This window comes from Capricornis sumatraensis, chromosome 11 (genome assembly GCF_032405125.1).
Source record: "Capricornis sumatraensis isolate serow.1 chromosome 11, serow.2, whole genome shotgun sequence".
In the NCBI taxonomy this organism is placed as follows: domain Eukaryota; kingdom Metazoa; phylum Chordata; class Mammalia; order Artiodactyla; family Bovidae; genus Capricornis; species Capricornis sumatraensis.
This window is the reverse complement of record NC_091079.1, coordinates 35,420,564-35,447,809: the sequence shown is the minus strand read 5'-3', so window position 1 is coordinate 35,447,809 and position 27,246 is coordinate 35,420,564. Positions and strand designations below refer to the sequence as shown.

At 43.4% G+C, this 27,246-nt stretch overlaps 1 protein-coding gene across 4 annotated transcripts in view; it reads right to left on the bottom strand.

Moving 5' to 3' along the window:
• ANXA13 (annexin A13) overlaps positions 1–24,118 on the bottom strand; it is a 57,757-nt gene extending 33,639 nt beyond the window's left edge. Inside the window, exons 1-2 of one of the 4 annotated variants that reach the window (XM_068983794.1) lie at positions 24,061–24,090; positions 22,623–22,746 (exon numbers count right to left, since the gene is read on the bottom strand). In XM_068983794.1, the coding sequence (XP_068839895.1) occupies positions 22,623–22,746; positions 24,061–24,075 (139 nt within the window). In that variant the 5' untranslated portion in view covers positions 24,076–24,090. Of the gene's footprint in view, positions 1–2,080; positions 2,096–22,622; positions 22,747–24,060 lie in introns of those variants that run through there. The other 3 variants (XM_068983793.1, XM_068983795.1, XM_068983796.1) reach the window with 3 other exon arrangements.
• Positions 24,119–27,246: the final 3,128 nt, after the last annotated feature.

Below are 27,246 nucleotides of genomic sequence, written 5' to 3'. Positions count from 1 at the left end.
TAGACCGTAGCCTTTCAGGCTCCTCTGTCCATGGAATTTTCCAGGCAAGAATACCAGAGTGGGTTGCCATGCCCTCCTCCAACCCATGGCATCTCCTGTGTCTTCTGCATCGCGGGCAGATTCTTTACTGCTGAGCCACCTAGGAAACCCTGCACCATCCTGCCTCACATCTAATTATGACTGGTACCTTCACATTCAGTGGAGGGATGGTGTGTCCCATTTTCCTTTCCCAATCTTTTGTCCTGTAAGAAAACTATCTGGGACTTAGGAAGGCTTGTTGGCAGGACCAGAAATATGATTTGTGGAGCTCAGTGCAAAATGAAAATGTAGGGCTCTTTGTTCAAAAGTGATTGAGAATTTCAAGTGCCATCCAAGCATTTAACCAAGAGCAGGGCCTTTGTAAGTGCGGGACCCTGTGCAGCTGCGCAGGCTGCACACTGACCAAGCTCACCCTGCTCTTTGATCACATTCTCAAAGGGCTGGTTCTCTGGGTGTGGGAGTGTGGGAAGGAACAGTCTCAAAGAAGTAGACTGTGTCTCTGCTTTTCATCAGGAGTATTATGGGTGGCTCAGGAAGTGAGATGGAGTTGAACCAGAGCAGCAGAAATCTCCTAGTAACAGGCTGATTCATAAACAGTTCTGTAGGTCACTTTAGCTTCATCCATGAAAGAATTCAGTGGAACTCTTATTATCTATCCCACTTCCCAACTGACAAGTTGAAACAGAGATGGGGGCCCTGTGAATGGTTTTGGTTATGCCTGGGGGTCCTGGCTGAGGGGTGGTGAGGGTGGGGAGGGGTCCAGGTGGGTTTACGCTTGCCCAGTTCTGTGCTGGCAGTCTGCTTCTTCCCCAGGGGGAGACTTTTTTCCTCATTGGCACAAAGATGCTGCCAGGGCTTGCAGAAGCCATGAGGAGACTTGTTCAAGATCCCCGGGCCAGGTAACTGCAGAATTGGAGCCAGGGCTTTAACCAGGACTGTCTGGTAGTGAGCTACAGAATGCCATTCCGTCTCTGTTTTAGTAAGACGGTTCCATGATACAAATATCATGGAGTTGTAAGAGGGGAGGGGTGTGGAAAGGAACCTCTGAACAGGGGCAGTTTGTTTATCCAAGACCAAAAAAGTACAAATAAGTGTCCTTTAGGCCAAAATAATATTGATGTCTGAGCAAGGTGGCGGGACCATGTTGGGGGGAAAGGAGGCTGGTGGAGGGTGTGCATTGGGAAAGGGTTGAGCCACATGTCAGGAATAAAGATGATGTTGAGACTTCATTTTTTCGTTTACAACTAATGCAGCGTGTAAGTCTCTATCAGACGTACGACTCTCAGCAGGGCAGGATAAAGTAACTGCCCCTTCTAGGAATGAGTCTTAGCTGTCTTGGTTATCTTTCCTTATCAGAAGAGAATTCCATCTTGTTGCTAGTTGTTTAATCACTTAGTCATGTCCAACTGTAGCCCGCCAGGCTCCTCTGTCCATAGGGTTCTCCAGGCAAGAATACTGGAGTGGGTTGCCATTCCCTTCTCCAGGAGATCTTCCCAACCCAGGAATCGAACCCGCATCTCCTGCATTGGCAGGCAGATTCTAACAGCAGGATATTCGATGTCAGAGGGAAGGAATTGTGTTTTATGATTTTAAAAAGAAAAACAAGAAAAAGAAAACAGTCTGTTTGGAAGGAATCTTCCCCTCGGCACGGCCGGGACTGCGTCTACAATGGCTGCATTCATCAGCCAGGGCCAGTGTTGATGCAAGGGCTGTCCTTGGCTTGTTCTGATGAGCCGGGTAACAGCTTCTCCGGAATGCACACGGAGCAGACATTCGTCCTCCATGGTTCATTGTTAATGGGCTGGGCAGCTGACTCTGGGGCCTTGGGCCAATTTGCTCATCAGAAGATTTTGTTTTGAAACCTGAGGCCACTGAACAGAACTTCCATACAAAGCAGGTCTGCAGGAATGTGAACCAGACACAAAATGGCAATGCAGGAGACCCCAGGATGGGGACGAAAGGTTGCGTTTGCGACATGGTTATTCTATCTGCTTTCTACTGCTGCTGCTGCTGCTGCTAAGTCGCTTCAGTTGTGTCCGACTCTTTGCGACCCCATGGACTGCAGCCCACCAGGCTCCTCCGTCCATGGGATTTTCCAGCCAAGAGTACTGGAGTGGGGTGCCGTTGCTTTCTACTACAAGGCATCAAAGAGCTGGGGCAACATTCCTTTTTTTTTTTTTTTTTAAATAGCGTTTGCACTGATACTCAGGAGACACGTAAAAAGGACATGATGCTAGTTGTTAATAAAAATGATTACAGAGTCCGGGTTTGAGGCCACACAGATTCAAGTTTGAATGTGGTCCTGCCCCTCTGCAGCCATGTGAACCTGAGCCAATTAAACTCTAAGCCACTATTTCCTCATCTGTAAAATGGGGGCAGTGTCTGCCTTCTGAGATCAGAGACTTACTTGAAATAACATTTCCAGTGCCAGATAATTAGACAAGCCGCAGACATGTTAGTCTTGTCTCTGCTACTTTGGGCAAACTCTTTTTTGTTGTTGTTTCGTAGTGACAGTTAGGCTTTCAAGTCTGTATTTTGACTTGGCAAATTTGGAAGGTATACACGTATTTTCTAAACTTGAAATTATGAGATTCTATTATCTATCTATTCATCCATCTATCATCTATCTATTATCTAGCTATCTATTCATCCATCCAGCTATTATCTATCTTGCAGTGCCCCAGAAGACATCATGTTTATAATAAGTAGCCACTGAAGATATGTTAATGGGCTTCCCTGGTTGCCCAGTGGTGAAAAATCCTCCTACAATACAAGAGACACAGGAGACACGGGTTGACCCCTGGGTTGGAAAGATCCCCTGGAGGAGGGCATGACAACCCACTCCAGTATTCTTGCCTGGAGAACCCCATGGACAGAGGAGCCTGGTGGGCTGCAGTCCATGGGGTCGCAGAGAGTTGGACAAAACTGAAATGACTTAGCACACATGTACAGGGATATAATAGTCAACTTTAAGTACACACTTTTCTAGTCAGACTGCATTTGAATCCCATGGGGACTGCTTATTTCCTCTGTGACCTTGGGCAAGATTGGGAAACTCTCTGTGCTGTGGCTTCCTCATGGCGAAATGTAGATAATATCGCCTATCTCATAGGTTTCCTGTGAGAGTTCAAATAAGTCATTCATGCAAAGCATCTGAAAGGAAGCCTAGCAGAAGGCATGTGTTAAAATAAATGGAAAAAATATTTGTTGAAGGCAGATTAGCTCTGACCTTTCTAGAATATTCGAAACCTTTCCTGCTTGAGGGGTTTTCACCTTGTAAATGGCTCTCTAAAGATCAGTTTTTCACTCATCACCTGCAGCGAGGCTCGAGTTCTAAGCATGCACTTCACTGCGGGCAGTAAAGTGGTTAATAATTCAGGCTGTGTGGAGTCCAGATGATCTGGGCTGACACTACAACCACATTCTGGCCAGCATGACAGTTCGCACCCGCTGGGTGTGAGGGTCCCATTGAGATTCAAGGCTGGTGCAAAGCCAACCATCGCACTGCTCAGTCCAGGCTCAAAATGAAGCAAATACTTCCAACACTACAGAGAGCACTGCCTGGTACATGATTCCTCTGGGAGATTTTTGTTTTTTTCTTTCTTGTCTACATGTCATCTTTCTGTGTTTTCATGTCCTTGCATCTCAGGATCCATTTTTCTGGAGGAAGGACGCAAAGAAAGTAAATCGATTCCAGGAGCCTAGGAAGCAGTGTCACCTAGGCAGAAAAAGGGTTGAGAACATCACTCTGAAATGACTCAGGTTTAGCACATTGATTGTCCAGGAGGAAAGGTAGCTCTCTGTTGAGTTCTGACATCTTTATCGAGTTTTGATATCTTTATCGAGTTTCGATACCCCCAGCCAGGAGGATGAAGGGGAGGAACAGACACCCAAAGGCTTCTGACTCCATGCAGTTCAAGCAAGGCTTAACTCTTAGGATCAAGAGGGAATATTTTACAAAATCTTCCTCCAGCTTCCAGCAAACTCTGGCGATGGTGTGTGTTGAAACAAAGGATATGGTTTGCAAATTCGTTGCTCTATGCATTACATCATAACTAAGATTTTCCAGATAGGTCATCCAGCCCGAGTACACGCATATTTAAATACACTCCTACTCATCAGTAGGTGTAACCTGCTTAGGTGACCTGATCGTCTACTTGGTTAACATCGAGACTGGAAAATAATACGCTGTCTCGTGAGAGACATGTGAATTCATTGAAAAGCAATGCCCTGCAGGCAAATTAGACTATCCTCTAGCAGTTCCTCCCCCTTTCACCTGCTTTCTCGCCTCCCTTCTCTTTTTCCTTTTCCTTCTTCCCCTTTCTCCTTCCTCCTTCTATTTTTCTTCCCTCCTCTTCCTTCAACAAACAAGCATTGAAGATCTATTATGTGGCAAGCACTACCCCAGGTGAGGGGGACTCAATGGGTCTATTAATTGTAACCCTTGTCCTCAGGGAAATAAACACGGAAATAGATCAATGACCATTGCGTTAGGATATAGTAAGCACTTTGGCTCCAAACAGCTGAGAAGAGAAAGAGGAATTTCTATGGAGAAGTTGACATTTGTGCTGGCTCTTCAAAGATGCATAGGAGTTCAGTCAGTTCAGTTCAGTCACTCAGTCGTGTCCAGCTCTTTGTGAACCCATGAATTGCAGCACGCCAGGCCTCCCTGTCGTTCACCCACTCCAGGAGTTCACTCATACTCACGTCCATCGAGTCAGTGATGCCATCCAGCCATCTCATCCTCGGTCGTTCCCTTCTCTTCCTGCCCCCAATCCCTCCCAGCATCAGAGTCTTTTCCAATGAGTCAACTCTTCGCATGAGGTGGCCAAAGTACTGGAGTTTCAGCTTTAGCATCATTCCTTCCAAAGAAATCCCAGGGCTGATCTCCCTCAGAATGGACTGGTTGGATCTCCTTGCAGTCCAAGGGACTCTCAAGAGTCTTCTCCAACACCACAGTTCAAAAGCATCAATTCTTCGGTGCTCAGCTTTCCTCACAGTCCAACTCTCACATCCATACATGACCACAGGAAAAACCGTAGCCTTGACTAGACGGACCTTTGTTGGCAAAGTAAAGTCTCTGCTTTTGAATAGGAGTTAGGCAAGTGCAAAAAAGGGGGAAGAGGAAGGGTGGAAATGGAAGAAAAGGGACAGTCCAGGGAGAAACTATAGCATGATGCTTCCTGGGTCTGTGTGCATGCGTGCTTACTGTGACCTGTGACAGCGCTGCTGCAGAACAAGCATGATCTGAATGTGACATAAAGGCAAAATGTGAACTTGGGAGTTGGTCCCACTGTGTTCAGTTACTCTTTGCCCCCTGCTGGTTGTAGGCCTGCAAGCAAGCTGACCCGTCTGTCCGAGCCTGTGCTGTCTCATCTTCACAGCAGGGCGGCACCAGCTCGCCGCAGCGTGCGCTTTGGCTGTGGTCATGTTCAGGGTGCAGTCGCACCATGCCAGGTTACAATCAGCACACAGACGGTGGCACGTAGGCCGTGGGGTGCTGGATGACAGGAGGAGGTAAGGGTCATTTGTAAACTCGGAAGTATTATCAAAAAGGAATGGGAGTGGCATTTGGATTGTTTGCTCTTTCCAGCGCTGGTCTCCAGAAGCTTTCGCTGTCTGCAGTCTGCTGGGTAAATATTTAAAAGTGGTTGCTTGGTATCCAGACTCTGAGACAGGAAGTCTCCGAGGCAGAGCTGGGGAGCAGAGGGCAGAGGGCTCACTGTACACTGATCTGAAGAGGCCTGCTGTGTGAGCTGACGTGGAATCAGGAGGGGATGGGGAAGACTAGTAACAAGGGGCGGGATTAGAGCTAAGCAATGGCCTAGGCTTATTAAACAGGAGCAAAATGAAGGCTGGGCTAGGGAGACCCTCAGACACACCTGCACTCTCCTCAGCGTTAGCAAGACCATTGCCATGCTGGTTTGTGGTACCTTGAGTGAATGTTGGTCATTTGGGCTAAACTTGCCTTGTATAGAGTTGGGGCAACTGAGGTTCACTTTGGGCCAGAAACTTCGTTCTGATCACATAGGTAACCATCCCACCCCACACCCCTCTTCAAGATATCTGCCTTTGAACTTGGTGTGATGCTGGTTCTCTCACCCTTTCAAAGTCTCTGTTTTCCCATCTGCAAGATGGTAATAATAGTATCTCTCTCTTGTGGGTTGTTATAAGGATATGGGTCAAAAATGCTTAGCAGGATACTCGGCATGTGGTAAGGGCTCAGGGTTATTTTTAGCACTTCCTTCTATCTTGACCTGATTCCGGCTGTGTTGAACAAGCCCCTGACATGGTGCCTTGTATGCCAGCTTTAAAATAGCTCATTACATAATTTTGTCCAAAAACCATTTTTTACTTGTAGCTAAGTAGTAGCAGGAGCTAAGAGTTTAAGAGAAATTTATGGGAGAAACACTTCAAATTGAGAATGACAGCTGAATATAACACATTTACTACATGCCCGGCACAGATCCAAACAATTGACATATATTCACTCAGTCTTCACAATAACCCTATGAAGTAAGTATGAAGGCTGGGCTAGAGAGACCTTCCTATTTTGCAGATGAGAAAACCAGAGCACAGAGAGGTCACAGCTAGTAAGTGATGGAATTCAAACCTACAGAGTCTGGATCCAGAAACTCTACTGTTGACTTCTCATCAACCAATTTTTTGTCCCTGTCAAAATTGTTTATTTAAAAAAATTTAATGGTAGAAAAGTTCATTTCAACTCTTAAAATGCTAGTTTTTAAAAACAGAAACATCAGTGGAAACCTGTGACTGGTCTGCTGACCAGGGAAGCTGAGGACCATGTGCATGGCCATGGGGTCAATAAATGTTCCTGATGATGAGTCAATAGGAACTGAAATGAAAAATAAAGGCCAGTTATCACTATTTGCAAGGCAAAAGGGAAAGCCTCTCCCAGGGCAAAGTGTGTGTGCAGGGAAGACGTTACTGTCGAACTCTGCTACCAATATTCCTTCTGAGTCAAATGAAATTGTATTTTCAGCTTCTTTTCTGTAAAATGGGACTAATACCTACTGTACCCAGCAGAATCTCAGGAAGATAAGATGAATGGTGTTCGCAATGACAATGTGAATATCATTCACCATAGCCAGGATTTAGAAACGACCTATGGGGCTTCCCTGGTGGCTCAGCTGGTAAAGAATCTGCCTGTAATGCAGGAGACCCAGTTCAATCCCTGGGTTGGGACGATCCCATGAAGAAGGAAATGGCAACCAACTCCAGTATTCTTGCCTGGAGAATTCCATGGACAGAGGACCCTGGCAGGCTACAATCCATAGAACTGCAAAGAGTCGGACTTTACTGAACGACTAACACTTTCACTTTTCATGTATCTGTCAATGGCTGAATAGACAAGGAAGATGTGGCAGATAGCTAGCTAGCTAGATAAATAGACAAACAAACTTGAGATATTATGTCATATATATATATATATATATATATAATGGAATATTATTCAGCCATGAGAAAGAAGGAAATCCTGCTATTTCCAACAACATGGATGGATCTTGAGGGCATTATACTAAGTGAAATAAGTCAGAGAAAGACAAATATTATATGATATCACTTATATGTGGAGTCTAAAAGAGCTGACAGAAACAAACACTGAAGTGGCGGTTACCAGGAACCAGGGGAAAAGGAACGAGGTTAGCTAAAGCATACAAATTCGCAGCTGTAAGATGAATAAGTTCTAGGGCTCTAATGTATAACATAGTGCTTATAGTTAAATAATACTGTATTATATACTTGAAAGCTGCCAAGAAAGTATCTTAAATGTCCTCACCACAAAAAAGAAATGGTAACTGCATGCCACGCTGCAGGTGTTAGCTAATGCTATGCTGGTAATCATTTCGCAATATGTAAGTGTATCAAGTCAACACGTTGTACACTTTAAACTTACATAATATTATACATCAGTTTATTTCAATAAAGCTGGAGGGACTTCCCTGGGGGTCCCATGATTAAGACTCTTGTGCACCCACTCCAGTGTTCTTGCCTGGAGAATCCCAGAGACGGGGGAGCCTGGTGGGCTGCCGTCTATGCGGTCGCACAGAGTTGGACACGACTGAAGTGACTTAGCAGCAGCAGCAGCTTCCATTGCAAGGAACACAGGTTCAGTTCCCAATTGGGAAACTAAGGTCCCACATGCCACTATGGCATACACATAAATAAATAAATAGCAAAGATTATTAAAAAAAAAAAACTGGGGAAAAAAGAGAACATGTGAGGACTGGGGAGAATGCTTTCATTACAGTGATCAGAGTTGGCCAGGGAGGGACTGACTTTTCCGACCTGCTCCAATAGGCTTTCCAGACTCTTCCTCCTCTCCCCATCTGATCCCAAGTCTTCCAGTTACCCCTTTTCCTGCTACTAAGACATCTTGCCATAGGGATCATTGTTCGAGGACCACAGTGCTAGGGAACTGAATTTTAGCAGAGGCATTGTGAAGACTAAGAAGGCATGAGGCCAGCTGCAGGACCAGTTTCTGATGTTTGCCTCCTTGGGGTGACTGCTTACCAGCCTGATGAACTGTCCAACATTTTCACAGGTAAAAGGTCACTTCTCTCTGCCTGACAGAATCTGTGCAAAAACGACTGCTGGTTTGTCTTACTAGCCAGAGACCTGTCCATGTGAGGCAGGGGAAGCAGAGGGCGGATGCTGTGATGGATGGATTCCTCCCTGTCCTGCCTGAGTCTGCACAGGGCCAGAGGGGCTTAGAAACTGACAGCATGGAGCCTCATGTCCCTTTATTTTTTAAACACCTGGTTGCCCACCGTTGGTTCTATGGGCAACAGAGGAGAATGGATCTACTTAAGGAAATTTACTGAAGCTTCATCTTCTGTCTGAAACTGTCCTGACCCTCCTGGAAAGAAATGAGGATTTTCTGCCAGTGGTGGGCTGGCACTAAGGTGAACAACCACTGACTGCCCAAGATGGAGGGTTTCCTGGGAAATCCTGGGTTTCCAGCGCTAACACTGGGACAGTCCAGGTGAACCAGGATAGGTGGTCACCCTAGCTGAAACTGACTATGCAAGTTTGCAATAGCCAGCATGTGCACACACAAATGACTGAGTCCTAATAAATCTGAATCATTAAGATATATGGCGATGGCACCCCACTCCAGTACTCTTGCCTGGAAAATCTGCGGATGGAGGAGCCTGGTAGGCTGCAGTCCATGGGGTTGCGAAGAGTCGGACACGACTGAGCAACTTCACTTTGACTTTTCACTTTCATGCATTGGAGAAGGAAATGGCACCACACTCCAGTGTTCTTGCCTGGAGAATCCCAGGGACAGGAGGGCCTGGTGGGCTGCTGTCTATGCGGTCGCACAGAGTCTGACACGACTGAAGTGACTTAGCAGCAGTAGCAGCAGCAAGATATATGTATATACTAGGTATGGGCTTCCCAGGTGGCTCAGTGGTAAAGAATCTGCCTGCCAATGCATAGGAAACGTGGGTTTGATCTCTGGGTCGGAGATGGAAATGGCAATCCACTCCAGTATTGTTGCCTGGATAATCCCATGGACAGATGAGCCTGGCAGGTTGCAGTCCATGGGGTTGCAGAGTCAGACAGGACTAAGTGACTGAGCATGCACGCAGATATATGAGGTATAGGTATTTTAAAAACTCTCCATATAATTCTAATGTGTAACCAAGGATGAAAACCACTGGTCTCATAAAAATTAAGACATTTCCAACTGATATTTCAATGAATGAGAAAGGTTTAAAAATATATACACTGAGTGTTTGTACAAGTAAGAAATCCTAGACTTTATCCAGGGTGTAAAAGATAAAGGGAAGAGTTTTATCAGAGATTCTTAGGGTAGAAATTCAACCAAGTGAATTTTGAAACCAAGTTTTCAAAGTAGATAACATGGAACACTGAAGATGTTAAAACCCACTGGATTTCCAACTGGGAGAGGAGGTCCTTTTAAAATTCTCTCTAGATTCTTGTGAATAGTCAATCTTTGTCTGGTAATATGTTTTTCACACTTTTCCAGTCCAGGAGCTGGCAAACTATAGACTGGGGCCAAATCTAGTCCATCACCTGTTTTTGTAAATAAAGTTTTTATTTATTTAACATAACGAACATGGGACATAATCAACCCACTCATACCCATTTGGTCAATGATTGCTCCCACACTACAATAGCAGAATTGAGTAGCTACAACAAAGGTTGTAAGGCTTCCCTGGTGGTTCAGTGGTAAAGAAATGGCCTGTAATGCAGGAGGCAGTGGTTCAGTCCCTGGGTGGGGAAGAGCAACCCACCACAGTATTCTTGCCTGGGAAATCCCATGGACAGAGGAGCCTGGTGGTCTATAGCCCATGGTGTGGCAAGAGCCGGGCACGACTTAGCATCTAAACCACTACCAACAGCAAAGACTGTGTGGCCCAGAAAGCCTCAGAAGTTACTCTGCAAACACCTTCTCTATTTTATGCAAACTAGTGTTTTTTAATCAGAAAACAAATGACAGAATCTGAGCCTTTGGCTGGCAATAGTATTTAGATTGAGTTTAATACACTCTTCTCACTTTTTGTATTTATATCAACTGATACTAGTTTCCCATTTATGGTATTAATACATGGTTTCTTTTTAAGATAAATTTGTGTCAAAAAGATGAGTGGATTCAAAGAAAATAATTAGGACTATTAATAAGACATGTGGCACAAGTATTTGGAAGCATTCCAAAAGGTCACACTTAAGTGTGAAGTCTGGGAAACATTGTTCAATGTATTCAATCACCTCATTTTACAGATACACTGAAGCTTGGTGGTGAAGTCATCTGCCCAGAGTCACTTACTCGATTATGGAAAAATACTGGATTCCTGTCTCCAAGGACAATGTTCTCTTACCCCTAACTGGCCACTCATTTGTACTTTGAAACCAGTTAGCATGAATGCAAAGTATTGTACTATTTAAAGTCGATGAATTTAGAGCTAGATACTGTCCTGGTGACATTTCCACAGATACATTTAGTAGACACTGAGAGGCAATTTGAAACACAACAGAGGGGTCATTCACCTCTTTAAACATGAATCTTGGGTGACTAGTGGCATATTGTTTCATTTAGTTGATTGCTTCTTGGCCATGGTTTCCTTGAAACAATAAGTTTGATTAAACGTCTTGCTTTTTTGGGTTTTAAATCAAAATCCACTTAAATGCTTGTCAGAACAAAAAGCTAAACTATTAAATAGAAAAAAACACATATAGTAGTATATTCTGCTGAGTATATTTAAGCACAGTTTCAATCTTACAAGAATATTTGGTAGTTTTTGCCAGGCAACTATCCCTCCATTTTAATTAGGACTTACCATGGTCACATTGACTAATAGCAAAGCTGATTCCTCTGTTCTTAGATCCTCTTTCCACTTGGATCAGCTTTTGAAGTCTGTTAGCCAAAGATGTGGACCAGATAGCTAGGAAAGCATGTTAGGAAACCTTTGAAGGGTGCTGAGAACCAGGGAGCTCTTTGTTTCTATTGATTCATCCTTTCAAAGATGGAGTTTTTACAGTGACAGGTGTGCCTATTAAAGGTTTGGCCATCACTCTGTTAGTGTTAGTCTCAGTCGTGTCTGACCCTTTGTGACCCCATGGACTGTAGCCCGTGGAATTCTCCAGGCAAGATACTGGAGTAGGTAGCCATTCCCTTCTCTGGGGGATATTCCCGACCCAGGGATTGAACCCAGGCCTCCTGCATTGCAGGCAGATTCTTTACCATCTTTACCATCTGAGCCACTAGGGAAGCCGTCACTCTGAATGAGTACAAATATTTGCAAGACTGGGCAAATAAGGCTGAACATAGAAAAAGCATCCCCTTGGATCAGATCTCAAAATGATATACTTACATAGGCTGTGTGTTCTGAAAAGTAAGTGCAACTTTTTAGATTTTAAAAAGTGATCTTTCTTTTAAATTTGGGGTTTCTGTAAATTTAAATTTTATAGATTAGCATTTTAAGAACAACGTTTGAAGAAGATTGGCATTGTTAGGTCATTTTCCAGAAAGACACAATTTCTTAGGCTATGCTCTTTGGGTTATACATCTCAATGTGGTATTTACCGTCAAAGGTGACTATGAGGTTGAGACTTGACCTTAAGGAGATGTGAACTTAAGACTCATCAAAGTGGTGGGTGCCATTGTTTCCAAAGATACTAGCGATACACTCAGAAACACAAACAATGTGAGAAGCCTACCACACCCTGTCTCTGGTCTTGAAAGTCTTGCTTTTAAGGAGTTTTAAATCCAAATCCACTTTGATGTTTGTCAGAGCAAAAAGTTAAACTATTATTAATAAATAGAAAAAATACATTGCAGTGTACTCCATTGGGTATATTTAAGCACAGTTTCCATCTTATAAGAATATTTAGTAATTTCACCATGTAGCTACACCTCCATTTTAACTAGGACTGGCCAGGGTCACATTGACCAGTAGCAAGCCTGATTCCTCCATTCAGGGGGAGATTGACTGGGGCAAGTCTTTGAGGGGGCTCCACCCAGAGGAGAGGTGAGCAAACTGACTCCTGATTATTTCAGATAGTGTCTTTCCAGATAAGCACTGTTCATCTAGGTAGGAAAACCAGTAGCTCGGCAGGCTTGTCCCTGGGTATTTCTGCAGGAAAGCTCTTTGCATTCTGGCTATCAGAACTTAATTAATGAGCTAAGGACTTTTGGGGTGGGGGGAACCACTGCCTCTCAACTGCCGAGGTCATCAACAGGAGGACAAGGGTCAAGGTTCAAGATGAGTTGGCTTTTGCCCTGTGATAAGAGAGGCAATCAGTGGGAGAGAGAGCCTGGGCCAGAGGGGCGGGAAGGCATGATTGCTGGTGGAAGCTCAGCCAGATAAGGACATTATCGGGACTTCTCCTGCCCAGTGGCCTTGCTTTCCCATTTAAGGTCTGTGCCTCATGAAGTGGTTCTCAACTGACAAGGAGTGATTTTGCCCCTCTAGGGACATTGGGCAATGTCTAGAGAGTTTTTGGTTGTCACAAATAGGGGAGTGTTGGTGGTATCTAGTCACACAGGCCAAGGGACTCTAATAAACATCCCACCGGGCACACAACCACCCCCTGCAGCAAAGAATTACCTGGTTCCAAGTGTCAGTAGTGCTAAGCTCTGATCTGTAAAGAGTCTACAGCCCTGATCACATGGCTGTGACTGTTCTGTCAACATGTTACCTGCAGGTGTTGAGAAGGCCAAGCTTCTGGTGGCAAATGACACCTAGGTAACAAGGTCCCCAGTCACAAAGAGGGCATTGCTGTGGTTACTTAAAAGAGGGGATTAGAAGTGGACCATGGTGTCTTTCTCTTTGATTCTCTTTCAAAGGAACCTAGATGAAACATCTGAAAGATGAGTACGGGGATAAGGTAACTAGGAGGAAGAGTTCAAGTTCAAGTTGGTCCCAAGGTAAAAGCTTGTCTGAATCACAGCCTCAGCTGACAGCCCCAGTTGGCAGCTCCTTTGGGAGGCCTTTCAGTACTGTGTTGGGCTGGACAACCCCGAGTTTCTACTAGAGGCAGAAAGCCATCAGTATCTCAAAACCAGATTTTGTGTCCTGGGGGAAATGTCTGCTTTGAGGTTGTCCACAGATTGTTTGGGGATTTAGAGGCCTCTGAAGAGTGTTAAGCCTTCAGGTAGTCAAATGACTGCTGTATTGCCTTAACAAAAGTGCACTTGGAGGATGAGGTGGTGATGGGGTGATGATGGCTATTTCTCAGCTATGAAGGGAGACATGCTCTCAAGAGTGATGAAAAATGAAGCGCTCTTCCCATTAGAGAAGAATTGTCCATGTCCTTTTTCTATTGCCAAAAACTGTTTTTTCTCCCCTTCCAATTCAATGAGCGTATAAACTTGGGATTCATTGCTTACAGGAAAAAAGGAAGTGAGTATACTCTGGGATCCTCTGGAATCAATGATAAGTGGGCAGATGGAATTGAAAATTGAAAATATTAGGGGCTGAGCTGAGCCATTGCAGCACTGAATAGTGCTGTGTATTGGGGCATAACCAACATTTTATGAACAAGTTCAGATTTGCTGAAAAGGAAACAAGGTGAAAGAGTGAAATTTGCTTTAAGCAGATTTTTGTCTCCTCTAGAATCAAAACAATGAATGCAATTCTTTCCCCTGGTAAGAGAGTTGAAATATGCATTGGATCCAAACTTCTTAATTATTTCTCTAAAATTCTTTTCATCATTTTTGTCTTCCTTTTCATTCCCACCACAACCCAAACCCACATCATCGGAAGGGTGATTTATTCTACTGCCTTCCCATCTGATCTTCAAATCTTCCTTCTCTTTCTATTTCAATCGTAGTCATATTTGCAGTCATAGCTGGGGGTGGGAGGGAGGCTCTAGAAGGAGAGGATATATGTACATATATAACTGATTCCCTTTGTGTGCAGCAGAAACAGCATTGTAAAGCAACACAACATTGTAACGCACATATACTCCAATAAAAATAAAGTAGTAAAACTATGACTCTACATTTAAAAACAAAAAAACCAGTAGTTGTAAGAAGGTAATACTGACCAAGCAATGCCACCCATCCCTAAGAATAGGTAAGGCCAACCTTGGCTAAGGTGATAGTCCAGGAAACAGGTACATACCCAAGTCAATCAGAATTATCCTTGGCATTGAATGTATGGATGCTTAGAGAAAACTCTTTTCCTTAGGGTAGTTAATCTGGAGCTATGTGAGGCTGTGGAATTCTCTGTGGTGCCTGAACTGTCTGTGACCAGGTCTCCCTCTCATCAACTCCTTTTGCCTTCCCCACCATTCAAAAGGCAAGGTTCATTTTCGATAGGAGAGAATGAGGCCAAGACATAGAAAGAAGGAGAGAGTGAGAGAGAGAGAGGAGAGGGAAAGAACACGTACTGACAAGATGATTTCCCCAGCGCTCGGGATGAATCGTGATCCATCACCGTGCCCTTCATCTTTGTCCGTCATTGGTCTTGGAGTGGGCTTTTGACCAATTCCGGCCAATGTGACAAAGGCATGTCTGCCTGGGGTTTCCCAGAAGATTTTCCTCACTGACAGGGGACTGTTTACAGGAAAAGAAACTCACTTTTTCTCTACCCCTTTCCTTCTTGCCTGTGACCCTATGCTGTGAGATCGCAAACCTGAGCACACACGTGGCCATTCTCTTGCATCCATGAGTGGAGATGTTGCCAGTACCTCGGGGGTGGCAGAATGGAAAGGCAGAGGTACCCTGAGTCCCTAGTGATAGGACTGAACTGCTGAACCAGCCCTGGAGTTCCCTGCATTCAGGCTTCCGGTCAGAGTTAGTAACTTAAGGTCTTTGTTATTTAAGCCACTGTCAGTCCAGTAGTTTGTGAATAAATACATACTCACTTAAAAACAAAATGAAACAAAACCCCAGAATTTATACTTACAAACCACCTCAACCCCAGACTTGTCTCTTGAGTTTCAGATCCAGCTATGTTAGGTATAATACCCAGATATTTCAAACCCAACAGATCCCCAAACCAAATTCATTGTTTCGCCTTGCAGACTTGTCCTCACTCCCAGGGTGCGCCGCTATCATCCCGCATTCACAGCCAGGTACCGGGGGTGGGGGGGGGCTCTGTGGAGTCTTTCTTGTCCCCCACCTCCCATATCCTGTCAGTCAGCAAGTTATGTCCGTTTGACCCTCCCATCTGTCCTTTTCTCTCCAATCCCACTGTCCCTGTTTCAGTTCAGGGCAGGGGTTCATCTTCTTTCTCCAGGGCCACTGTCTTTCAAGGGCTGTACTCGCCGTTGGTCATGTTTCTCTCCAAACCTTTCTCTACCAGCTTCCAGCACGGTCCATCCATAATGCCCACCTTGCCATCCCCTTGTATGAGATTGACCGGGACTTCTCTGTTGCCTAAGATAGTAGTTCTCCAGGTGTGGTACCTAGACAGCAGCGTCAGCATCACCAGGGAACTTGTCAGAAATGCAGATTCTCAGGCCCCACTATAGAGCATCTACTGAATCAGACTCTTTGCAGATGGGGCCCAGGTCTCTGTTTAAATAAGTCTTTCAAAGGAATCTGCTATGCAACGTTTGAAAACCACTACTAGCTTAAGGCAATGAAACCCAATTTCCTTGGAGTAGTGGGTTGACTAGTGGCCCTGAATTCATGTCTACTCAGAACCTCAGAATGTGACAGTATTTGGAAATTGAACCTTTGCAGATATAATTAGTTAAGGAGTTTTAGATGAGTTCAGACTGAGGGAGGGTCCTAAATCCAGTGATTGGTATCCTCATAAGAAGAGGAGACTCAGGTTCAATCCCCGATCCAGGAAGATCCCACATGTCACAGAACAGCTAAGCCCATGCACCACAGCTACTGAGCCTGTGCTCCAGAGCCCAGGAGGCGCAGCTCCTGAAGCCTGTGCCCTGAAGCCTGTGCTCCACAGCGAGAGAAGCCGCTGCAACAAGAAGGCTATGCACTGCCACTAGAGAGCAGCCCCCACTTTCTGCAAGCAGACGAAACCCCAGCAGCAACAAAGACCCAGCACAAAAATGAATAAACAAATGTAGTGAAAAAAAGAGAGAAAATGCAGTGAACTGATGAATTCATTCACATTTGCTGTGCGCCAGGTATTGTGTCGGTACTGGGGAAGCTAAGACAAATAAGACACAGTGCACCCCCAGGGCAGTTGGAGCCGTCCATCCAGTTCTGTCCAGTGATGTATAAAAAGTTCCAGAATCACCTGGGAGAGAAGTGATGGCATTATACACAGAATATTATGGAAGCACTGCAGAAAAGCATCTATTCCAGTGTGGGGATGAGGAGAGAAGGAGAAAGCTCAAATGGAGTAAAGACATCATGAAGTGATAATCCAGTTCCATAGTTGTATACATCCCAGTTGGTTAGCTTCTAGTTAGTGTAATAGGAGCCCAAGACATAGTGTGAAGAATTTCTACTCAAACCTTAATTCATGTTTACCTCTTATTCAGTTTAGTTCAGTTCTGTTCAGTCGCTCAGTCGTGTCCAGCTCTTTGCGACCCCATGAATCGCAGCACGCCAGGCCTCCCTGTCCATCACCAACACCCAAGTTCACTCAAACTCACGTCCATTGAATCGGTGATGCCATCCACTCATCTCATCCTCTGTCGTCCCCTTCTCCTCCTGCCCCCAATCCCTCCCAGCATCAGAGTCTTTTCCAATGAGTCAACTCTTCGCATGAGGTGGCCAAAGTACTGGAGTTTCAGCTTCAGCATCATTCCTTCCAAAGAAATCCCAGGGATGATCTCCTTCAGAATGGACTGGTTGAATCTCCTTGCAGTCCAAGGGACTCTCAAGAGTCTTCTCCAACACCACAGTTCAAAAGCATCAATTCTTCGGTGCTCAGCCTTCTTCACAGTCCAACTCTCACATCCATACGTGACTACTGGAAAAACCATAGCCTTGACTAGATGGACTTTTGTTGGCAAAGTAACGTCTCTGCTTTTGAATATGCTATCTAGGTTGGTCATAACTTTTCTTCCAAGGAGTAAGCATCTTTTAATTTCATGGCTGCAATCACCATCTGCAGTGATTTTGAAGCCCCCCAAATAAAGTCTGACACTGTTTCCACTGTTTCCCCATCTATTTGCCGTGAAGTGATGGGACCAGATGCCATGATCTTAGTTTTCTAAATGTTGAGCTTTAAGCCAAATTTTTCACTTTCCTCTTTCACTTTCATCAGGAGGCTTTTTAGTTTCTCTTCACTTTCTGCCATAAGGGTGGTGTCATCTGCATATATGAGGTTATTGATATTTCTCCTGGCAGTCTTGATTCCAGCTTGTGCCTCTTCCAGCCCAGTTTTTCTCATGATGTGCTCTGCATGTAAGTTAAATAAGCAGGGTGACAATATACAGCCTTGACGCACTCCTTTTCCTATTTGGAAGCAGTCTGTTGTTCCATGTCCAGTTCTAACTGTTGCTTCCTGACCTGCATACAGGTTTCTCTAGAGGCAGGTCAGGTGGTCTGTCATTCCCATCTCTTTCAGAATTTCCCACAGTTTATTGTGATCCACACAGTCAAAGGCTTTGGCATAGTCAATAAAGCAGAAATAGATGTTTTCCTGGAACTCTTGCTTTTTCCATGATCCAGCGGATGTTGGCAATTTGATCTCTGGTTCCTCTGCCTTTTCTAAAACTAGCTTGAACATCTGGAAGTTCACGGTTCACGTATTGCTGAAGCCTAGCTTGTAGAATTTTGAGCATTACTTTACTAGCATGTGAGATGAGTGCAATTGTGCGGTAGTTTGAGCATTCTTTGGCATTGCGTTTCTTTGGGATTGGAATGAAAACTGACCTTTTCCAATCCTGTGGCCACTGCTGAGTTTTCCAAATTTGCTGGTATATTGAGTGCAGCACTTTCACAGCATCATCTTTCAGGATTTGAAATAGCTCCACTGGAATTCCATCACCTCTACTATCTCTTATTAGATATATTAGTACAACCTCAGACAAATAACCTAACTTCTTTTTGCTTCACTTTCCACCATTTAAAAGAGGACTAATAATAATAGTACCTTACTATTAGAATTGCTGTGAGGACTGACACTTGTATATATGAAGTGCTCTGTAAAGGGCTCAAATTTCGTGGACCACTGTGCTCAAAGCTATTCACTGTCTCACAACAACTTAAAAAATGTCTGTTTTCATTACCATCATCATTTCAAAAGGCCCTTTTAAACCTCCAGTGATGCCCATTATTGCTGGGCGTTGGGGTCATGTTGCTGTGCTGTAGAGCAGAGATGCTTGGCTATGTTGGGATGTGCTCAAATCCATCCTCTACTCAAAGCGCCCCAGGTTCCTACACCTTTCAAGTTCCTGGGTCAAGTTTGTCCTGGGTCAAGTTTTTAGTTGCATGCTCTTCTTCTGTGAGTGTATTTGTCCTTGCCAGTCTTTATCCTGCACCTCTTTTAAATGACTGTTTTTAATCTGTTATAGCCAAGAAACCTCCAAAGCCAAGATTGTGTAATTTTGCCTAAAACATAGCTAGACTTCACATGGGAGAGTTGTCATTAAATAAAGCTTGCTTTAGTGCATGTCATGTTCTGATGGCAGAGGCCATTTTTGTTTCCTCTTCTGGATGGTGATGATCTAAAGGACTAACTTTCCAGGATAAAAGTTTTCCTGATAGAGATATTCCTGCATAGTCTAGGCTGGTTTGTATTTGGGGGTCACTGTGATTCTTTGAGTTTGGGGATCACAGTGTAAAGCACTCTTGGTTAAAGCCATACGTACTTTTGTCTCAAATTCCCCATCACATTTCGGCTGTCTTTAGAGCCTCGCTGCTTTTCTCAGGAATCCTGACCTAGGCCCCACCTGTCATGTATCTCTCGGGTGTTCACGGTCCACCACGTAGTCCCATTTCAGACAATATTTGTGTTGGCTAAATGTCAGCACAAGTGAGTCATAAATGTGGCATCTTGACAAACACCCTGGGGACCACTGAGCAGATGTTCTGACATTTACAAGTTGGTTTTCATTTCCAGGCACTCACAATGGCATTTTGTTCATCAGCAGTGTGCTGAGCTGGTCTTGCCAGGATCGTGGTGTGCGGGTCACCATTTCTCAAACTCTGTGCTCATCAGCATTGCCTGGGGGAGCATTTAGAAATCCCAACACCCAGGCCAACAACCAGACCAATTAATTCAGATTCTCTGGGGGTGGGACTCAGGCCTCGCTGGTTTCTAGAACCCCCAGGTAACTCCAACATCCAGGCAAGTTGAAGTTGTTCCCCAGTCTGGCGCTTCTCGACTTCAACGTGCATGGGAAACACTTGGGGACCTTGTAGAAGCCTAGGTTCTGATGAAGTACGTCTGGGTGGGCCTGAGAGTCTGTGTTTTTTTCTTTGTCTGAGTCAGGTCTTAGCTGTGGCACCGGGCCCCAGAGTGCAAGGGCTTCAGTAGTTGCTGCAGGTGGGCTCTCCGTTTGCAGTGTGTGGGCTTAGTTGTTCCTTGACCTATGAGACCTTAGTTCCTTGATCGGAGAAGGCAATGGCAACCCACTCCAGTACTCTTGCCTGGAAAATCCCATGGACAAAGGAGCCTGGTAGGCTGCAGTCCATGGGATCGCTAAGAGTCGGGCATGACTGGGCAACTTTACTTTCACTTTTCACTTTAATGCATTAGAGAAGGAAATGGCAACCCACTCCAGTGTTCTTGCCTGGAGAATCCCAGGGACGGGATTGCCGTCTATGGGGTCATACAGAGTTGGACACGACTGAAGTGACTTAGCAGCAGCAACAGCAGCAGTTCCTTGATAAGGGATAGAGCTCATGTCCCCCACATTGCAACTGGATTCTTAACCACTGGACTACCAGGAAAGTCTCAGATTCTGTATTTCTAAAAGCACCCAGGCCATGTGGACATTGCTACTAGCCCAGGGTCCATACTCTGAGTAGAAATTCAGTAGTACTTTTTTAGCACCTGTTAATTAGTCTCGAAAAAATTTTCCAGAAATCAGTAGTCCTCTTGAGTTTGTGATGACTTCCACATTTATCCATGGCATCCCTAGATCTTGCTCCGTGTCTATGACTCTGCCCTCTGCAGCCATACTCTTGTGACTAAGTCATCTCTCTCTTTGTCACAATATTCTATTTTCCTCGAAATGGTTACTCTCTTGAAAATAACTCACACAGAGGAAGAGTCATCTGGCTGAACCTAAGCTTTTTTCATGAGGATCTATTTTTCTGTCTCTGCACAAAGCTCATTGAGCAGAGACATGGCCTCTAGGCTAAGCAGACTCTGAACACTGTGTTTCAGCAAATGATAATAATATACTAGTGTCAGTTCTTACTGCTCCAAACAGGTTAGGTAGAAACACTATGTCTAGAATTCAGAAAAATCAGTGATGATGGCGAAAGCATTGGAGAAAAACACAAAGGAAAAAAGTAAGTTTCAGTTTTCAGAATTGACTAGGATTCCATATCAGAGTACCTTGGAAAATATGATTTCCAACTTTCAAATGTCTTTAGACCAATATTTGTCAAACAGTTATCTGTGGACTCTGCTTTATGGACATATTTTGAGAGATTCAGCTTTCCTAGTAGGTTTTTGAACTGTGGTTTTGGAGAAGACTCTTGAGAGTCCCTTGGGCTGCAAGGAGATCCAACCAGTTCATCCTAAAGGAGATCAGTCCTGGGTGTTCATTGGAAGGACTGATGTTGAAACTGAAGCTCCAATACTTTGGCCACCTGAAGCGAAGAACTGACTCATTGGAAAAGACCATGATGCTCGGTGGGAAAGATTAAAGGTGGGAGAAGAAGGGGACAACAGAGGATGAGATGGTTGGATGGCATCACCAACTCGATGGACATGAGTTTGAGTAGGCTCTGGGAGTTGGTGTTGGACAGAGAGGCCTGGCGTGCTTCAGTCCATGGGGTTGCAAAGAGTTGGACACAACTGAGCAACTGAGCTGAACTGAACTGAAGAACTAGTATGAAGCATGCTGGATCATCAGGTTGAGTAGGCGCTAGCACATGATCTCAATGCTTGTGTTTGTGTTTCTATTTATAAAGCATGCCAAATAACATACTTTAATTGTTACAAGCTCATGATAAAAGAACAAAGAACAGAAAGAGGTTTAATGTAAAAAGCCTGCATTTTGGCCAAGAGAATGCCCAGTTGTCTTACAGGGAGTCTTATAAAGAAAAGTTTCTCAGTAGTTAGGATAGAGAAACGTGATGGGAGAACTAAGAAGTCACACACCACATCATATTTCAGGGATGCTGTAACTCAGAAAAACCACATAATAGCTATCAGTGCCATTTTTGCATTGAGCCCAGCATTTAACTTCAGCACAAGAACATTATCTATTACGCTAAATCAACAACATACTTTTGTACATCATGGACTTGTATTTTGCTAACATTTAGTTTCCAAATGTGTTTTGGTTGAGTGTGTGTGTGTGTGTGTGTGTGTGTGTGTACGCTCAGTCGCTCAGTCGTGTTGACTCTTTGCAACCCCATGGACTGTGGCCTACCAGGCTCCCTGTCCGTGAAAATTTCCAGGTAAGAATACTGGAGTGGGTTGCCACCTTATTCTCCAGGTGATCGTCCTGACCCAGGGATTGAACATAGTCTCTTGTGTCTCCTGCATTGGAAGGTGGATTCTTTACCACTAAGCCACCACCAGGAAGTATAGCTGCTTTAAAACTATAAGCATCTTAGTTTTAAGTTTGTACGTATTCAAGTCATTTTCTAACGCAGTCATTTGTCCTTGTAAGAGATGTTGCATTTACTTATCTAGAAACACAATCTTAGAACATATCATTCTTTATACATGGTAAATTCCACTAATATTTTCTATGGTGTCATAGGAGCAGAGTGTAGGGTCACATTCCCTGTTCCCGGGCACTATTAAAGGACACTGTTGGGAAGGGAAGCTCAGTTCCTAGATTAAATTTTCACCATAGCTGCAAAGATGGTAACAAACATTTTCCAGGGAAAAATGCCCCTGCTTGGAAGGAATGCCTCATGGGGATCTTTTCAGATTGGAGGGTTCAGCATGACAAGTCATTGGTGAGTAATATGGGGCCCATGAGAAAGCCTGGTCATACTTATGATTTGGAGGGAAAATAAATGCTTACAGGCTGGTGGGACTCTGGCTCTCCACTCCCTGATGGGTGGCTGAGAGGCTGCAGGTCTGCCGAGGGTAAGGCCTGCCCTTTGGGCAAGTGTTGACTGCCTTCTGGCAGGGAGTAAGATTGGCTCTGAAGATTCAAAAAAGAAATACATAAAATGCTAGACTACTCACACAAGCCACGGCCCCATGGGGTTGACTTTCAAGGGGTGAAAATATCCTCTGAAGTAGCTAAGGCAGGAGCCAATAATTTTTCCTGAGGTCCTCTGCACAGATCAGAGTATCTTATTTTATTTATTTTAAAAAATAGTAAAAAAATTTTTTTTCTTTTGGCCACATCACACAGTTTATGGTGATCTTAGTTCCCCGACCAGGGATCAAACCCAGGCCACCTGTGTTGGAAGCTTAGAGTCCTAGTGACTTGCCCACCAGAGAGTTCCCAGGATCAGGAGTATTTTTAAAAGTAGGTTTCAGTTTCTCTGAAAGACCCACTAAATGGAAGCCTCATAACCTTGGCTAGTATGATAATGGTATTTACAGATGACTTTAAAAATAATGCCTCTCTGAAGACAATGCTTGTAGGTTTGCAGCCATCTGAGTGCAAGTCTGATGTAGGCCAAAGGAGAAATATCTTATAAATAAAGTTCTACTTTACGGAAAATTTTGGATTTTTATTCTCTTCATTCCTAGTGTACACACAATAAATCCTTCTTCCTGAGGGAAGTTACAGAAGATGCAGCAAAACCTTATTAAAATTCTTATTGCCATAGCTTTGGGTATACCTTTTTCACTGTAAAAAAAAAAAAAAATCAAGATTTAACTCCAAACTGCCTTGTGCCTAGTTAGTTCCAAATGGTAGTATTTTCATCAAGTTTTAGCCATTTATAGTTTACGGACATGCTATTCACATGAGCTTAGACATTCAGAAGAAAAGTAAAATATTAAATCTATTTTGTGAGTATTTACAAATACCTGGTTGTTTGGTACTGGGATATTTTCACCTTTCAATCCAAGCTATATAGGCTTGTGAGAATCCTAGTAGCTTTGTCTACTAGGATATTATCATGTCTGATATTTACAACATGAACCTGTAGTCCCAAAACATTGAGGGTGACATCTATGAAGCTTTGTGTAGCTTTGCTACAAACTAACAGCTTTAATCACACATTCCTTAAATTTGTAACCACTTGCTCTCTGCAAGGCATTGTTTTCCACCTTGTTCCAAATACTTCTCATTCATCCCTCCTAAGATATTTCTAATGAAAAAAAAAATACATTTCAAACGCATTTTCAAAGCATAGTTTGCTGTTGTGAAAACCAACAATTAGGAGTGATCACAATGATAAAGTATGAAAGCATCAATCATGATTTCATAATTTAAATTTCTCCACATGTTAACCAAAATTAGAACTTGGTTTGAGTCCCGAGAGCAATAAATACTTACATGACGATTGCCCATTTTCGTTTCTTCAGAGACAGTTGCTCTGTATTTCATGAAGAGATCAGTTCTCCTAAAGGTCAAGTTTATAATGGTTTTCCCAGGGCATAATATCTCTTGAGTTTAATAAGTAACCATTGCCATTGCATTTGAATACATTGCTGGAGATGGGTAGGGACTGACTCCAGCAACAAGTGATCTTAACCTGCCCATGCTGCCTAGGTTGGCCATCTTTTTAAAAGTAAAATATATTTTTTAATAAATTAAATATAGGCTTTTAAAGTTGATCTTATTCACAGCTAAAGGGCTAAACCTGTCTTACTCTTGAACTATTGAAAGCATTACTCTTTTTTTATTTTAGGTGTTCATTTAAAACTTTGTACTTGGAGTGATAAAAGCATTAACCAAACAAGACTGAAAAATCTTTTTATTTTACTAACATTGCCATTATTATTACAGAGGATCTTTTTGAAGGCTGCACTGAGTTATGCTACCATCATTTTTTATAATCTAGCTAGCTTCTAAATTTAAAAATAATATGTGCAGATGGTACATTTCCCCCCAATAATATGAAAAGGCACCATGAAAAGTAAGCCTACTGACCACTCAGCCCCTCGCCTCTGAGCTTTGAGTCCTTACAGAGATGGTATGCATACACAGCCATGTTTATCTATCTATCACTGGCTTCTTTTTCTCAAAAAATGGGTTTGTGCATTGCCTTTGTCCCATGCCTTGTGGGCTTCACTTAGTAAATAGACACAAGACACTGACACATTTCTTTTTTGGTGGCCACATGTTAGTTTACTGTGGGTATGAACCAAACCTTATTTAATCAGTCCACTGTTCAAGGTTGTTTAGATTATTTTGGTCTTTTGCATGACTGTCTTCATTTATGCATATTTGCATATGTGTGCATGTTTATCTGTAGAATAAAATCTTAGAATGCAATTGTTGGCGTAAAGAGTTCTGTTGCTTAGTGGTGTCTGACTATTTGCGACCCCATGGACTGCAGCCTGCTAGGCTTCCCTGTAAATTAGGTATTGGAGCTTCAGCTTCAGCATCAGTCCTTCCAATGAATATTCAGGACTGGTCTCCTTTAAGATGGACTTGTTTAATCTCCTCACAGTCCAAGGGACTTTCAAGAGTCTTCTCCAACACCACAGTTCAAAAGCAGCAATTCTTCGGTGCTCAGCTTTCTTTATAGTCCAACTGTCACATCCACGTGCTTTAAAATTCTGAGAGATGCTGCCAAGTTGTCCTACACACAGACATAAAAATGCTGAGTGACTTTCAAACACCTGACTTTCAAGACAATGTGTATACCCTTCTACAGTTCTATGCCAGTGCTTCTGTCTCCGTATCTTGACCAGCACTAAAGATGATCAAACTTCTTCATTTCTGCCAATTTCAAAGATAAAAAATGGCTATCTCATGATTAATTTACATTCCTTTCCTTGGTATTCTTAAAATAATATATCCTGGTCCTTAAAAGCCATTTGTATGAGTTTTACACTGTTCTGCTTGTTTATGTCCTTTAATTTTATTTTGAGTTACTAGAGTTTTTATTATTTACTTGTAAGAACATATATAATAAAATCCATGTTTTTGTCAAGTATGACAATTATAATTCCCCAATTTATCTTTTGTCTCTATTTACGTTTGGAACGTGTATATATGTGTATATGTGTGTGAAGGAAGTGTTAATTTTTACATATTTAAATATATCCATCCTTTCTTCTTTGACTTGCTTAGAAAAAAGTCTCTGCAGTAAGATTATTAAGATTTCTTGTATATATTCATCTTCAAGTGTTTTTTTTTTGAATGGCTTAATTTTTTTAAGATTTATATCTTTGACTCATTTGGAATTGATTTTGATGTAGAATAAAGAAGAAATGGATTCTGCTTTAGTTTTGGTTATTTAATCGATCATAGATGGTTATTAATTAATCCATCTTTCCTACTCTGGTCTAACATGCTGTCTTTATTTTATGCCACCTGCCCATGTAACTTAGGATGAAAATTCGTATAGGTTTATTACCTCTGCTTATATTCTTGTTCTTTTGTTCTTTAACCTTTATCTATTGAGACTCTTGGATGGGCTGGTCACTGGGACTACAACAGTGAACAAAATGGATATGAATATTTTCTCTTTCTGGAATGTACAGCCAAGCTGAGGAAATGTACAAAGAATTATTACAAACTGTAGTATGGACTGTGGTGGAACCAAACAGAATGCTATGATGGAAGCAAATGTGTGTGTGCACACATATCCATGCATATGTGCAAGTGTGTCTATAATTTACTCTAAATAGAAATGGAACTCTTTAAAGAGCTAGCTAGGCTGTGAACCAAAGGATGAGAGGCAGGGCATCATTGAGAAAGTGAGAAAGTCTTCCAGATCTGATGTTTTAGTTTATGCAACGGCTCTAGAAACAGGAAAGTGAAGTCCTTCAGTTGTGTCTGACTCTGTGACCCCATGGACTGTATAGCCTACCAGGCTCCTCCATCCAAGGAATTTTCCAGGCAAGAGTACTGCAGTGGGTTGCCATTTCCTTCTCCAAGAAACAGGAAAGAGCTTTGCAAATGGAAATGAAAGATGGCCAAGGAGACTGGAGTCTATCGGGTGTCAGGTGGGATGCTGGGTGCTGGAGATGCAGTGGTAAGCCAAACACTGACTCTCCTCTGCGTACCACAGTGGAATGGGGTGGAAGGCAAGAAGACTTAAGTTAACAACTAACGTTTTGACTGTCCATGATGATTTTGTCTTCAGTGTCTAATGCGTGTTCTATCATTCACTGCGTCCTTTTCCATCCGCGTATTTCTTGGGGTCAAGTCCTCCTGCCCCACCTCTGTGCTGGCTTTGGAATCTACCTCTGTGTCACTAACCCCTCCTAGAACCCTTGATCAATGACAGTCTCCCTCCCTCCCTTCCTCTCCCACCCCAGGCTGTTGAGGCTCAAAGTTCAGGAGGAAGAGGGCAGTTTGACATGTGCTGCTCAATGTGGAGATAAGTTCTGATCAAGGGTGCCCAGTCACAGAGCACAGGAAATTCATCAAGAAGAGATATGGTTTATGGCTGCAGGCAGGTGAAAGATAGTAAGCTTGGAGGCCAAAGAAGAAACCGACACACCTCATTTTTCAAGATCACCACCACTGTGGCCATCTCTGGATGATTTAACTGCATCCACAGTC